This window comes from Setaria viridis, chromosome 7 (assembly GCF_005286985.2).
Source record: "Setaria viridis chromosome 7, Setaria_viridis_v4.0, whole genome shotgun sequence".
NCBI classification, from domain to species: domain Eukaryota; kingdom Viridiplantae; phylum Streptophyta; class Magnoliopsida; order Poales; family Poaceae; genus Setaria; species Setaria viridis.
Genome location: NC_048269.2, coordinates 21,359,670 through 21,374,182, shown reverse-complemented (window position 1 = coordinate 21,374,182; position 14,513 = coordinate 21,359,670). Strand labels below are relative to the sequence as shown.

The following is a 14,513-nucleotide window of genomic DNA, read 5'->3' as shown; positions in this document are numbered from 1 at the left end:
ATTTCAGAACTCTGAGTGTTGTTTGGAGGGTTTTGCCAGTTCTTTATTTTGGTATGATCTTTGAGTCCTAGCTTAAAAGCTGTGTTTCAGGAGGGGGAGATTCCTCCTGCTGGTCTGTTAAGTCTATGTATTCTTGGCTGTAGGCATTCATTCGTGGATGACCAAGGCCGGATGATTTTATCCTTAATCTAAAAAAAAAAAGGACACGGTTGCGTCGGTTGGTGCGTCTCCGCTTTATTGCCGCCACGGTCCCCATGGTCCTCTCGGCGATTCACCACTAGCCAAAAAGTGAGCCCGTTGGGGAATTTTGTTCTGCACTACGGAAAAAGGCCGCTACTGATGCTACCCTGTCGATGCCAATGAGCTGTTGCCGCCGCAAATACTTCAGGGTAAACTTTGGGTAAACCTCGACACGGCACTAGGAGAGCACTTGTCTTCAGGGTTCAGGCCTGCATTGTCCATCATCTTTGGGGACGGCGCGCTGATGCTCAGATGGGATACGATCCCAGGCGCGGATTTGTTTTTAACGTGGATCACTGTGCCAAACAACATAATCTAGGACAGTATCTACCGCCGCGCTGGAGAAAACAAAGGTGAAAACCCAAAACATCCGTCCGTCGTCGGTCGTCCTGCTCCTGCCGCCTCGAGCTAACAAACCACCGCGTTCCGCCTCCGCACCGCACTCTCCTCCGTCCTCCCCCCTTAAACCCCGCAATCAATTCGCTCGCCACTACACACGCCGACCCTCACTAATCCCCCACCTCACTCTCTCCTCTCTCCACTACCTTTCCCCACCCCCCGCTCTCTCTCTCTCCCCGACTCCCCCTCCAAATCGAGCCAAGAGCACCGCCATCGCCGCCGCATTTACTCTTTGACTATTCCTCTCCCTAGCTTTCCGCCATGGCCGGCGCGCCGCTCCGCCGCCGCCTCCTGCTACCCCTCGCGCTCCTCGCCGCCGCGGCGGCCGCCTCCTGCGCGGCGGCGGCGGCGGCGGCGAAGGCGCCCAGGCTGTCGCCCAACTACTACCGCCGCAGCTGCCCGCGCGTGGAGCGGATCGTGTCCGACGTCATCGCCGCCAAGCAGCGCGCCAACCCGTCCACGGCGGCGGGCACGCTGCGCCTCTTCTTCCACGACTGCTTCGTCAACGGCTGCGACGCGTCCGTGCTCGTCTCCCCGCTCTCCTCCGACGCGTCCCCGGAGCGCGCCGCCGAGATCAACCTCTCCCTCCCGGGGGACGCCTTCGACGCCGTGGACCGCGCCAAGGCGGCGCTCGAGGCCGCCTGCCCCGGCGTCGTCTCCTGCGCCGACATCCTCGCCCTCGCGGCGCGGGACCTGGTGGGCATCCTCGGCGGGCCCCGGTTCCCCGTCGCGCTGGGCCGGCGCGACGCCCGCCGCTCCGACGCCCGTGACGTCGAGGGGAACCTGCCCCGCACCAACATGTCGGCGCGCGCCATGGCGCGGCTCTTCGCCAGCAAGGGCATCACGCCCCGGGAGATGGTGGCGCTGGCCGGCGCCCACACCGTGGGCTTCTCCCACTGCGGCGAGTTCGCGCACCGCATCTACGGATACCGCGGCGCCGGCGGCCACGACCCGCGCCTGAACCCGGAGTTCGCCCTCGCGCTGCAGCGCTCCTGCGCCGGGTACCGGAGCGACCCCACCGTCTCCATCTTCAACGACATCGTCACGCCCAGGGACTTCGACGAGGCATACTACAAGAACCTGCCCCGCGGGCTGGGCCTGCTCGCCTCCGACGCCGCGCTCTGGGAGTACCCGCCCACCAGGGTCTTCGCCGAGCGCTACGCCGGCAACCGCACCGCCTTCTTCGAGGACTTCGCCGCCGCGATGCAGAGGCTCGGCGCCGTCGGCGTCAAGACTGGCCGCCAGGGCGTCGTCAGGCGCCGCTGCGACGCGCTCGACTGAGATGAGCGGAATTGCTGCGCATTCCGTCGGTGGCTTGTTGTAAGGGTTCGAATTCGATAGGTTAGGATTCGATTGGGGAATGGAGCTGTTGTCTGAAACTCTGAACATGAAAAAGACTGGGGCATGTGAGTTCTTGACAGGCTGATGAACTGAAGGCAAAGCTAGTTCTGAATTTCATACAGATTGGGTGTCATTGCTAGTGCCGCACCGTCGGCGTTTTCAGTGCCATCATCAATTCAGCATCATCTCGCTATCGTTGATCACTACTATTTCACGTTCATCGTTGGCTCGGTGGATCCTGTCGTCGTCGTCCATGAGCGATCTGAGCAAGTTCAGCGGAGGGATGACCGGCACCGCCATGCCGAAGTTGAGCTGCTGGTAGCAGATGGGAGTCGGGCTGTCGGCACATGGAAGTGAAAAGGCGGCACTGTCTCATTGGCTGCTGCCGCCGCGCTCGTGATCGCGAGCGGTTGTGGAAGAACACCATGGGACGCCCCGCCTTAAATTCGGCCAACCTGGCCGGCCGGTTTCCTCTACCACGCACGAGTCCACGATCGCTGCCGACCGCCGTAAACAGCAAGTCCGGGTCCGGCCGGTCCCTGCCGGGCAAAGCGTTCCACCGCGCTTCAGTACTGGGCCATGGCAACAACTGCCGCATCCCCCCATTCAGACCCGACGAAATGACGCTGGCGGAGGAGAGTCAGTTTGGCCGGGACAGGAAGCATTCACCATTCAGGTGCTGCATCCACGCACTGCATCTGTCAGCTCCTAGCTGTTGCAGTAGCCCGAGCCGTTGCATGATGATTAGGGGCGTTTGGATACACCCTTCAGTTTAGTACCTACCCATAGGATGTTTGATACTAATTAGGAGTGTTAAATATAATCTAATTATAAAACTAATTGTACAGATGGAGTCTAATTCGCGAGACGAGTCCATTAAGCCTAATTAGTCCATAATTTGACAATGTAGTGTTGCAGTAACCATTTGCTAATGATGGATTAACTAGGTTTAATAGATTTGTCTCACGAATTAGGACCTGTTTGGCACGGCTCCACTCCTAAACTTCAGCAACTCTATCAAAAAATTCAGCCAAACACCCCAACTCCAAAACTCCATGGAGCTGTAGTGCAAATGGAGGTGGAGTTTTGGAGCACCTCTTTTGCTGCTCTAGAAACCTCTCTTTCGAACCTTCTCGTGGAGTTGGTGGGTAATTACCCACCAATACCACTGGTTACACAAAAAAACGTTTCATTCTATTCTCCTTTCTATTCTCCCGAGCCCCACTCGCCGCCCGTTGCCGCCCGCCGCCGCGCCCGTCGCCCGTCGCCGCCCCCGTCGCCCGTCGCCGCCCGCCGCCGCGCCCGTCGCCCGTCGCCGCCTCCGTCGCCCGCCGCCGCCCGCCGCCGCCCGCAGCCGCGCCCGTCGCCCGCCGCCGCCCGCCGCCGCGCCCGCCGCCGCCCGTCGCCGCCCGCCGCCGCGCCCGCCGCCCGCCGCCGCCCGTCGCCGCCCGCCACCGCCCGTCGCCGCGCCCGCCGCCCGCCGCCGCCCGCCGCCGCTCGTCGCCCATCGCCGCCCGCCCGCCGCCGCCCGCCACCCGTCGCCCGTCGCCGACTGCCGCCCGTCGTCGCCCGTCGCCGCCTGTCGTCGCTCGTCGCCACCCGTCGCCCGTCGCCGCCTGCCGCCCGTCGTCGCCCGTTGCCGCCTGTCGTCGCCCGTCGCCGCCTGTCGTCGCCCGTCGCCACCCGCCACCCCGTCGCTACCCACCCCGCCGCCCGTGGAGGGTCTCCCGTGTGCGGCACAGTGCAGTGGAAAAAGGGGAAGAAGAAGATGGGATAGAGAGGATGACAAGTGGGGCCTTAATTGGGGGGCAATAATGGCAATCCACACTGAAATCGATCTTTTTTGGAGCTGAGAGCAACCATCTAACCAAACACCTCATTTTTGTTCTGGAGTTTTGGAGCGGAGCTGGCTCCATGTGGAGTTCTGGAGTGGAGCAGCTCCACCCGGAGTTGGAGCCATGCCAAACAGGGCCTTAGTATAGGGGTTCTGCAGTTAGTTTTATAATTAGCTCATGTTTAATCCTCCTAATTAGCGTCCGAACATCCAATGTGACCCTCCTAAAGTTTAGCACCTCATATCCAAACACACCCTTAGCCCGAAATATAGGAGGGCCACTCGCATGGCATGGGTCGAGCTAACCACCGGGTCCATCCCGATAGGCAATAACACACGACGTCGTGTTGCGTTCTCATCAGTTGTCCCAGGTGTGCACAACACAGGAGAGATGGCAAACGGCATCAGACCCGGCGCCTTCCAAAGACAAAGATGTCATCGTGTCTACAGATCACCAATTCAGAATAGACAGCGGCATAACCGCATTCGTAACCTTCATCAATATACCACCTCACATCGTGATTGCAACATCAGTACTCCAAGCAACTAAACTAGTAGCAGTACAACACAGTTAGGTAAGTCCTACTCCCTTCGTCCCAAATTACTATTCATTTTGGTTTTCTAAGTACGTAGTTTTTACTATGCACCTATATAGATATATATTATGTCTAGATATGTAGCAAAATCTATATATCCACAGAAGCTAAAATGAATAGTAATTTGGAACGGAGGGAGTACTTATCGTACAAGAAAAGGGACCAAGCGACAGCGACTTTCATCTTGCAGAAGCCGATATCAAGTGTTTGGAAGCTTGTTCCCTTTTCCATTGGTGTGAAATCCATTCCACCCCAAAAGACTGCCGCCTTGCCAAGCCTTGACAGAAATCCTCAACCTTTTGTAAGATTCTACGGGAGCACAACACCGCGAAAGCAGCATGAGATCAGGCTCTAGCAGCAGGCAAGCGTGTCATGGTGTCACTATTAGGCATGGCAGAACCACCACTTAAGAATCAGAACAAAGATAAACAGCGGCATAATCGCATCCGAAACATTCCGTTAACATACCAATATGGTGCATGGTATCCGCAGCATCAGTCATCAAACTAAACCGACATAGCGCTAAGTCCTACTGTAAGAGAGAAGGGACCAATCAACAGTGACTTTCATCTTGCAGAAGCTGACATCAAGTGCTTGAAAGCTTGTTCCCATTTCCTGAGGTGTGAAATCCATTCCACCCAAGAAAACTCTCACGCCTTGCCGAGCTTTGACAGAAATTGTCAGTTTCTTACTAGGATACAACAGAGCCGACACGCCATGAGAGCTTGATCTCACCACCACTGATAGAGACTTTCTCATCTTTAGAATCGAGCAGCACAAATTCCTCATCGATACCGGCAGAAGTGGCCGTGAATCGACCATAAAAACCATCTGGGCTTAGTCCAAAGATGACTTGGACGCTGATTGTAGCTTCCATAGAGGAAACGATGTAGCCGAGCTTGAAGTCCAGTGTGCTAAACCTGCTAGTGTAAAGTTCCATAATAAAGCTCGAATCAGTGAGGAACGGCCGCCTTTCCCACACCAAGGAGCTAGCTGGCTTAATTCTCTATCATCGGATTCAGTAGTGCCCCTCACATACAACAAAACCTCAAAGACCACAAGATCACCGAACATAACACCACGAACAGAACCTCTCAGTACTAAATACGGATTCTGCATGCAACACCATCAAATAAACAGCATCAATGAAAGAAGAGGCACGCAACAGTGCTTTGCAATATCTAATTATTACTGTCAAAAGCTAGATTGAGTCAACCAATAACTGTTTCCAAGCATACACATAACCCTGCTAATTAGGTTGCTACACATGTCATTTGCAGGGATCACATGATGTACCTGTTCGATCGTTTTGTATTCAGAGTGGGGTACGAAGTTACCGTGAGCTCATGCCAAATTGTTGGGAAAGAGCCAGACATATTTCATGTATACGGATTGGCCCAAATGACATTCCGGTGACACCCTTGGTTAACCCCCGCAGTGGTCATAGCTTCCATATCATCCATGTGACTAGTGAGTGGGACACTAGACATGTTGTGGATTTGTTGGTGAGAGATTGGAATTCCTACATTGTTGCTTTTCGCCGCAAGCGATTACATGATGATGGACAGTGGACTCAAGGTACCTAGTATAGGTATTCTGATGTTGAGCTTGCTGAACTTCCGAAGGAGATTCAAGACAATTATGTCAGTTTAGACTTCAGCTCTTCACATGGTGACAGATTTCATGAGCCTTAAACATGGTGATAGGTAACAAATGTTCTGTGTTGAATTACAGCTAGTTTATGTTATGTTTGCTGATTTAATTTCATAAGCCTTATACATGGTGCTTTGTTCACAGCTCTACGACAAAACCAGGAGGCATATACGTTATGCACGACATGCTTGAGGTGCTATCTACCTATGAAGATTGCAAGCGTGACAAAAGAGGAAGATTGATAAGGATGATGATGAGAGACTTCGTGAAGCACTATTGAAGGTGATCATTATTTTGTGAGAAATTGACATTCCGAACTTGACACCGACTCCCTAGAGGTGGCACCAAAGTGGTGCGACACCACTTTTTCTATGGAGCTTATACACACACTGCTCTGAGGATACCTTCACATCGACACCAACACGGGAGACCAACTCTCTATAAGAAACCTAAATCTTTTATTCACCTACTCACAATTTGATAGAACATTTACTCTTACACTCTTTATGTGGCTACCTACCATGACACTACTACACTACATGGAAACCTTGTCATCTCTTCACCTATGGCTCGCATGCCACTCTATGCCATGGTATGGCTAGGAGAGAGGAGAGCACCTCTACTTATAGTTGCTCATGATCATTGTGGTGTTGCCATGTGGCAACTTACACACTCTTCCATACAAAATATCCTAACTCTAGAACCCTCCTCATTCTTATCTAGTTTCTTATATTTGTACCATGCTAAAATATCTAGTTCTAGAGTATTCTACACTACACCATGAAGCATGGCAACTATGGCTCATGTATTCTCTCCAATTTTCTAGAACCTTCTTACCTTGCCATGATCTTATCCTTATACATGGCAAAATTAGTCTCTTGAGATCTCTAGAATCTTCTAGAATGTTCCAAGTATACATTGCATATTTCAACAAGTAGGAAAGGCAAAGGCAAAGGCCATGCTCATGACTAACTGACTACTATGGCAAATGGTCGTCGGATCTTTTGCCCTGAATAGAAAGGATTCGAGGTACTTACTAGACTACTAATTGGCTGTTAAATGAATAAAATTGTATTTTTTTACCTATTTATTCAATAATCTGTTCTACAGGGCCAAGGGGCATTCCTATTACTGAGTACCATTTTCATGGTGGCACAAGAGCGTACCACAAGCTGAAGAGAAGACGCTGGCTGCAGGCAAAGAGGATCGCCTAAGTGTTGATTGGATGTTTCCAGGAACCAGTCATGCCTCTGCGGAACCTAGTGACGAGTAGATCAAGCTATCATATCATCAGGTTGATTGATAAGTGGAAGCCTAACTACCGTGTGGACTTATTGTTCATGGACACGAACGTCTATATGGTGGCGTTCCTGTGGCAGCGCCTAGGGGAGGATGGCAATTGGACCGGCAACACATGGTTCAGATATTCCGATGTGAAGGATCTTCCTCCTGAAATCGAAAAGGACACTGTAGGCTTGGGGTTCCAATCGTCTCATGGCAATGGGTAGGTTTTAAATCTCAATTCTTCCTCTATTGCACTGCCGTATAAAACTAGCTATTCTTGTATATTCTTTGAATACCTGAAACATCAATCAATGGTTTTCATTCTGTATGCAGCACAAACACCTGGAGGTCTCAACACATTGCATGATATGTTTGAGGTCCTTTCATCATGTGAAGATTATGACCGTGACCCACGCACACGAAAGCTGTTGAATGCCATGACAGCGAAAGGGTCAGAGTTTCACTTCTTAAGGCCATCATGATATTCTCTGAAGCGTTTCTCTTTTGGTGCCTATTCCTTGTGATGCTTGAGAGACGTGATATTCTCTGAAGCGTTTCGCTTTCTTTGCCTATTCCTTGCGATGCTTGAGAGAACATAGGATGGCGATGGATCAAGTTTTGTGGATCCTGACAGGTGGAACCTGATCCACAACTGGGGCCAAAGCTCTGATGAGGTGTTGCTACTGTGGAAGAATGACCTTCCACCCATGCACACGCAAGAGCCCCAGAGTGGTTTGAGAAGGTAAAAGTGAGAGAAGGCCTGGTTGCGATGATTCTGTCACTCTTGGCACCCTGGAGGATATCATTGGTGAAAAGGGGGAGTTTCTGCTGATCAAGGCTAATGATGAGTCGATAGTTACTCAAGCTGAGTACCAGAGGCTGGTTCATATCCTGACCCACAACACGTGCCCACCAGTCCAGAGCTAGGGTTTGGTTAGCGAGAGACCCGGCTGTTAGGACATACGGCGTAGAACTCTGGTATAGCATTCTCCTTTTTAGTCATCGACTTGTGTGGGTCATTTCATTATTGGAGCAAACATTGCACTTCTCTTTTTGATAAGTAGTGTATCACGGGACCAGAAATCAGATATTGTTGACTGAAAGTTTTCACTAGCTAGTTCGTTCACACATACAGTTGAGCAGATACAGTATGAACACTAGGTTCTCTCACAGTTAATATTGTTGAGTGAATAAATGTTCTGTTATGTTGTTTTTTGTATGTGTTTACTTTCCTTCGGATAGCAATATTCTCACAGTGATACGTATAATGAGTTGATGATTATCAGTGGCCACAGCAATGAACATGCAAATATTATTGTATATTGATACACTACCAGGGAAAGAGTCTTTTGTACCGGTTGGGAACCTCTTTTAGTACCGGTTTCGCTACGGTATTGCTAATTCGGTACTAAAGGGAGCCTTTAGTACCAGTTAAAATAACCGGTATTAAATGGGTATTAAAAAAATAATAAATAAAATTCCCCTGTCGGCCCTGCCCCACCCCGCCGCCGACCCCGGCCCCAACCTCCTGCGGCCCCCGCCCCCAGCCCCCGCCCTCTCGCCTTCCTGCCGCCGCTCCCACCCTCCCGCTACCCCCTCCCTCCCACTGCCCTCCTGGCCGCCCGTCCGCTGTTGCCCGACCCCGTCGCCTACCGCCGCCTCACCTCGCCTCACTGCTGCTCCTCACTGCCGGTGAGGGGCGAGTAGTGGGAGGAGGGAAGCCAGAGGAGGCTAGGTGCTGGCAGCACAGGAGAGGAAGGGGGAGAGGAGGTGCTAAGAGAGATAGAGGAAGGGGGAGACGGGAGCGACCGGGTACGGGGGATGGATAAGTACCAGATGGGAGCTCCTTTAGTACTTGGTGGGAGCTCTACCCTTTAGTACTGCGTGGAGTTAGTACCGGGTGGGGGCTCCAACCGGTACTAAAAGGGTCATGGGGAGCATCTCGATAACTATCCGTTAGGCCCGGTAGTACCGGATCCAATTGCAACCGGTACTAAGGTGTTGGACGAAAGTAGTGATATGTGATCACATCACTCATATTAAAAAGCATCAATTCCTCGTGTCAATGGTTATGTGTACCATGTCAGTGCATGTAAGTTATAGCCTACCTATTCGTACCTGATCCTCGACGGCTCGATCTCGGCAATCGCGGACAGCAGGTTCCCGGTGAAGTGAGTCGGTGATCTACGGCGGGCGGGCGTGCGTCCGGCCGGCAACCGAGCTGCGGCAGTGCGCGCGCCGCCTCTCGCCGGGGATGCTGGTTGCCGAACTGCGGACATGGCTCAGGCTTGGCCTCGCCGCGGAGTCCACCGTCCGCGTCTCCGTCGCGCCTCCCGCTGACGGCCGCGCCGGACGTGCGGTCCTGCCTCGCGCGAATGGCGGCGCGATCACGGTCTGCGGCCTCCTGTAACACGCGATGTTCGATGGTGGAGACGAGGAAACGGCCCGATCTAAGAGGAGCCGAGAACCTTGGGGAGGGCCGGGGCCCCTTCAATTCCGGCCTGGAATACTGAACTGTTCGTCGTAGGGTAGCCGAGCGTGTTAGCCCGTTAGTTACGCGCATCATCCAGCTAGGCCCTTGTGCAATTGGGAAAGGATCGGGCGCGTCGAACAAGAAGCGGATCGGCCGGCCGGCCGGATCGAGGTCCATCTTCTTCCGCCTAGGCGTGCTCGTCGCCGGCGTCCTTGCCGCACTGGACACGGCTGGCCGACGCATGCATTGCGTCGCTAAGGACGGGCATAATAAATTGTTGGTGCGCTCGCACACCGTCTTGGACTCTGGCGGCAGGCACCGGCCGGTGGATCGTGATGCGGGTAGTACACTTCGTTGGTGGTCTACGATCCTTGCACGGCGCGCGCTCAAGCTCGCCATGTTCGACAAGTGCAACACATACGTGTAACGCCACCACAAGCAATGGCTGAAAACCAGACGATCAAACTGATTTGTTTCGCACGAAAATTTTATCCGGCTAGAGACGGGTGTGTTAGGATCACTATACATGCTGGGCCTGCGTGCTGGGCTTGTGTTCGTGTTGGGCCTGCGTGCCTATCTCTTGTTGGGCTCAGCCCGTGTATTATCCTATCTACATATACCTGGAGAGGCAGAGGGGGAGGAGATCTATCAGATATTGTATGAACTGTTCATCCTCTTCCTCAAGCAAGCATAGCTCTGCTGTCCAATTCTGTTATCCTGTTCTCCAATTCTTGCTTCCTGCCTTTGATTCCTTGCTTCCCTTCTATCCCTGCTACCCTGCTGCTAACAGGGTGGGATGGAATACTTGTCGTCTCTTTAACCGGCTCAACAATTATAACTACACACGATTTTTTATATATTGAGAGTAGAAGACTAGTGTCGTAGGGATCGCAGTCAAACGCGCACACATAACAACGCGTAGTTAGCGACATGAGGTGCCTGTACGTTCCCGGCCGGCCAGCACACATTGCTGACCTTTGTCCTGGATGGACGACACCACATTACACCATGCGCGATCATTTGGGCGACCCACGTTCCAAACGAATAAGTGTTCTGAATTCATCATGGGTAAGAGGGCCTAGTGATTACTACGTCCATCACCAGGGAAGCGCACCTTGACGACAATAACGGCCTCTCTGCAAATGGGACGACAATAACCCTAACCGTAAACCCTGAGTCGCTCGTTATCCCTAATTTCTCCATGAGTACATTGTCAGTCTGTGCCTCAGGTTTGGAAGCGCGGTTGTGGCGCGTTCCTGCTGCACCTCGGCCACCGCAGAGACGATCTCTCTATACATCCCAGTATCCCACAGATCGGTACGCGAGCGGAGTTGACCAAGTTCCATGGTTTTGGGCGTCCGTGTCAACTCATCATAGAGGTCAACCCGACCGTTGACACGTGCAGAAAACTGGGTGGCTGCAGGCCGCACTATCGCAGCATTGGTCAGACTCAAGGGACCCGGCCCGGCTGCAGCGGCCTGCAACCGCGCCAGTGACCAGTCGTCTAGATCGACCAGAACTCGTACTCTTGGAAGCTTGCCTGCTGCCCACATTCTTTTAATTTTTCCTTCTCTGTGTTCCCGATCCTTTCCTTGCTCAGACAGAGGAGATCCTGAGACAGCTGCGCCTGTGCATCCGACGGGCGGTGATGTGTGGCCCGCTCTCACGACTCCCCGGTCAACGGTCATAGACCAGCCCCCTCTGGCCTCTGCGAGACTGCGATGGTGAGGTGAGACCTAGTGGAACAGTGCCCGTCGGGCGCCGACCTCCGCCTTGCCGTGCGCCCGCCGCGCTGGACCTCGACGAGGAGCTCGGCGCCGTTGGAAAACAAGCTTCAAGCCGCAATTAATGCTACTGGGTGTGGAAGCAGCAGCCCTGAATCAGAGCAAGCTCGTTCCGATGGTGATGAAGTTCACTGACCATTCACCATTCCGGAAGATGGATAAGAAATCCGTCCAAACTTGCGTCAGGTCGTCGTTGGGTTCTGTAACATCTAGCTCATGTAGCATGGATTATTGTAGTAGAATGGGCTATTGCGCCACCTAGACTAAGCCCACGGTCCGAGTTGATGGAGAATACTAACAGTAACAGAGAAGACAATTGAAATCAGAGTTTCCCAACATCTCCTTGCTGAATCTGTTTTGCGTCACGGCAATTTCGTCGGTGACCAAGGGAATCCACCAGTGAGAACATCCTCGTCTTCCTCAAGTTCCGGTCCACACCACCGGCAGCCGGGTGTGATAGGTTGTTGTTCGACTAAATGGTTAAGTGTATCGATTTCACTGTACAATTTACTCAGCAATGAAAAAAACAGTTTCACATGCATAACAAGAAAAAGACATTGCTTGTCCTTTGGGTAGATCTAGACTCCGGATATAAAAAATGCTGAATAGACCGCTTTCACACGAAAACTATATTGTCGTTCTCAAAAGATACACCAATGATGTTGAAGAACGGGATTACAAAGTTACCCGTCTTCCTCTCGAGCTCATCCTTCTCAGCTACCTGTTTCAGCGTCGTCCACACCCTTCCTTGCTCCGGAGACCTGAGCAGAATCACATGCTGCTAGAGCTTTTTTTGGGATAAGGGATTGCTGCTAGAGCTTGAAAGGGTGTTGCTCGCTTACTTTCCTGTCTTGAACGGTTCGGCAGAATCTTTAGTACCACTGTATCGGTCAGGAGTAAAAAATTAGCCAGCTGTTGACCATATATCGTTGCCATGTTATCTTGAGCTAATCTAAAGACAGCCACGATCTAGCTCAAAAGCAATCCATAACGAATGAATAATTCTACAACCAGTCCAAAAATATTGTACCGGTCCACAACTGTAGCGGAGAAGGAGCCAAGAAAATGCGATCATCCTATCCTTAGGTCAAATTGGAGAAATTTGGATTTTTGCCAAATATAATAACCAATCTCTCATCAAATTTATTGGAGTCCATGTTGCATCCGTTACATTAATTTTACTTTTCTTCTCACTCCTCAAACTTATCTAAATATGAGGACCATTAGGAATAGCAACAGGCCGGGCAAAGTGCGGGTAAGGCATTTGCCTGTCCGACAGTATACCCGACCAGTCTAATTTTACCCGTTTCCACGAGGTGTTTCAGGTAAAATTCTAGGGTGCTACTAGCGCCCGGACGTCCGATCCGGGACCGTTAGTGTCGGACGGTTGGGAAGCGGAAAAAATTCCGCTGCAACATGGTCACATGTTGCATGCAACATGCAAAAAATAAAAATTATGGGAACAAAGTTTGACACATAAAAGAAGCCCATCGTAACATTTGTCAATGTTTCAATCAACGTTTCGTTGGAAAATTTCTTTTAATTCAAAATATCTCGCAACACCTTGTGCAACATCATACATCATCTAATGCAACATCTCGATTTCACAGTTGCAACATCTCGAACCCAGAAATAAAATCATCATCAACTTTTGTAAAAAAAGTCATCATCAACCATGCAACATAAAAATATTACCACTGCAACATCTCAGGTTAGATATTGTAACATCAAAAAATCGAACGTACTATGGAACATCTAAAAATTAATCTTGCAACATTAGTGAACACTACGCAAAATATCTCAAAATATCTGTTGCAACATCACAAAATTTAGATGCTACATGAATGGTTGGTGCCTCTCACGGTGGAGTCTTCTTCCTTCTAGAGTATGATAGCAGCCACCATGGATTCTAGCGGAGAGGCTGTTGTCGCTGGACTGGTACGGCGAGCCGCGCGCTGGAGAGCGCCATCAACTCGCTGGGCGTGCTGGGCCCGTGGAGCGGCATGCTTGTTGGCGCTGGGATGTGAGTAGGCATAGGATCTGAGTTGCTGCAGAGAAGGGGCAAAGCTGGATTTAGTTCATGACTGGAGAGGCGGATAAGGACTAGAACTCACAGAAGATGAACGAATGGATAAGAAGCTAGTTGCTGCAGAGAAGGGGCAAAGCTGGATTTAGTTCATGACTGGAGAGGCGGATAAGGACTAGAACTCACAGAAGATGAACGAATGGATAAGAAGCTGGAGATTAGAGAAAAAGAACGAGTGGGTAAAATAATCAGCGGAGGGAGATGCTGGTGGGCCTGCGTCTGATATTTATCTCTAGCATCGGACGTGCGGCTCCCAGCATTACCGAAAATTCTATTCCCGTGTCCATGCCTGCAGGGTATCCGGCGGGTATCGGGCGCCCGTCGGGCGGCATAATAAAAACCCATTTGCAATCTGGACGTGTGGATACAGTTTCATAATGGCAATCTAGCGAAATCCATTTGCGGGTTGGCATTTGGGCGAAGCCCACTTTTGAAGATGGCGAAATCGCAAATGTCTTCGGCGTTAGAGGGCCGACAGTATAGTAATAGTCCGGGTCCCGAATTTTACACCCCGATCGTGCATACATCCAGTGCTTTTACTACTCCCTCTGTTCTAAATTATAAATCATTTTAGATCTTCTAGATGCATATCTTTTTTGCTATACATCTATATTTAAGTTATGTCTAAATACATAAGTGTTATGTATTTAGGAAAAATCAAAATGATCTAAAATTTGAAAGTGTGGGAGTAGTTGCTAAAAACAGGTCCAAGCGCAAAAAGAAACGCTAAAATCAACCAAACGTGAAAGAAGCAAGCGGCAGTCCTGGATTCTCCTTCGTCTTCCGGGCGAGCATATACGTACATACTATCGTGGAAACCATC

At 51.4% G+C, this 14,513-nt stretch overlaps 1 protein-coding gene across 1 annotated transcript; it reads left to right on the top strand.

Annotated features, from left to right (window-relative positions):
- The first annotated feature begins 437 nt into the window (after positions 1-437).
- LOC117862825 (peroxidase 31) lies at positions 438-2,165 on the top strand. The gene has a single exon (XM_034746346.2). The coding sequence runs from the start codon at positions 901-903 to the stop codon at positions 1,918-1,920; it is 1,020 nt and encodes a 339-aa protein (XP_034602237.1). The 5' UTR covers positions 438-900; the 3' UTR covers positions 1,921-2,165.
- The last annotated feature ends 12,348 nt before the right edge of the window (positions 2,166-14,513 follow it).

What these genes read in the sequence shown, in the direction of transcription:
- LOC117862825 (XM_034746346.2), top strand. Translation starts at nt 901, where the DNA reads ATGGCCGGCGCGCCGCTCCGCCGCCGCCTCCTGCTACCCCTCGCGCTC.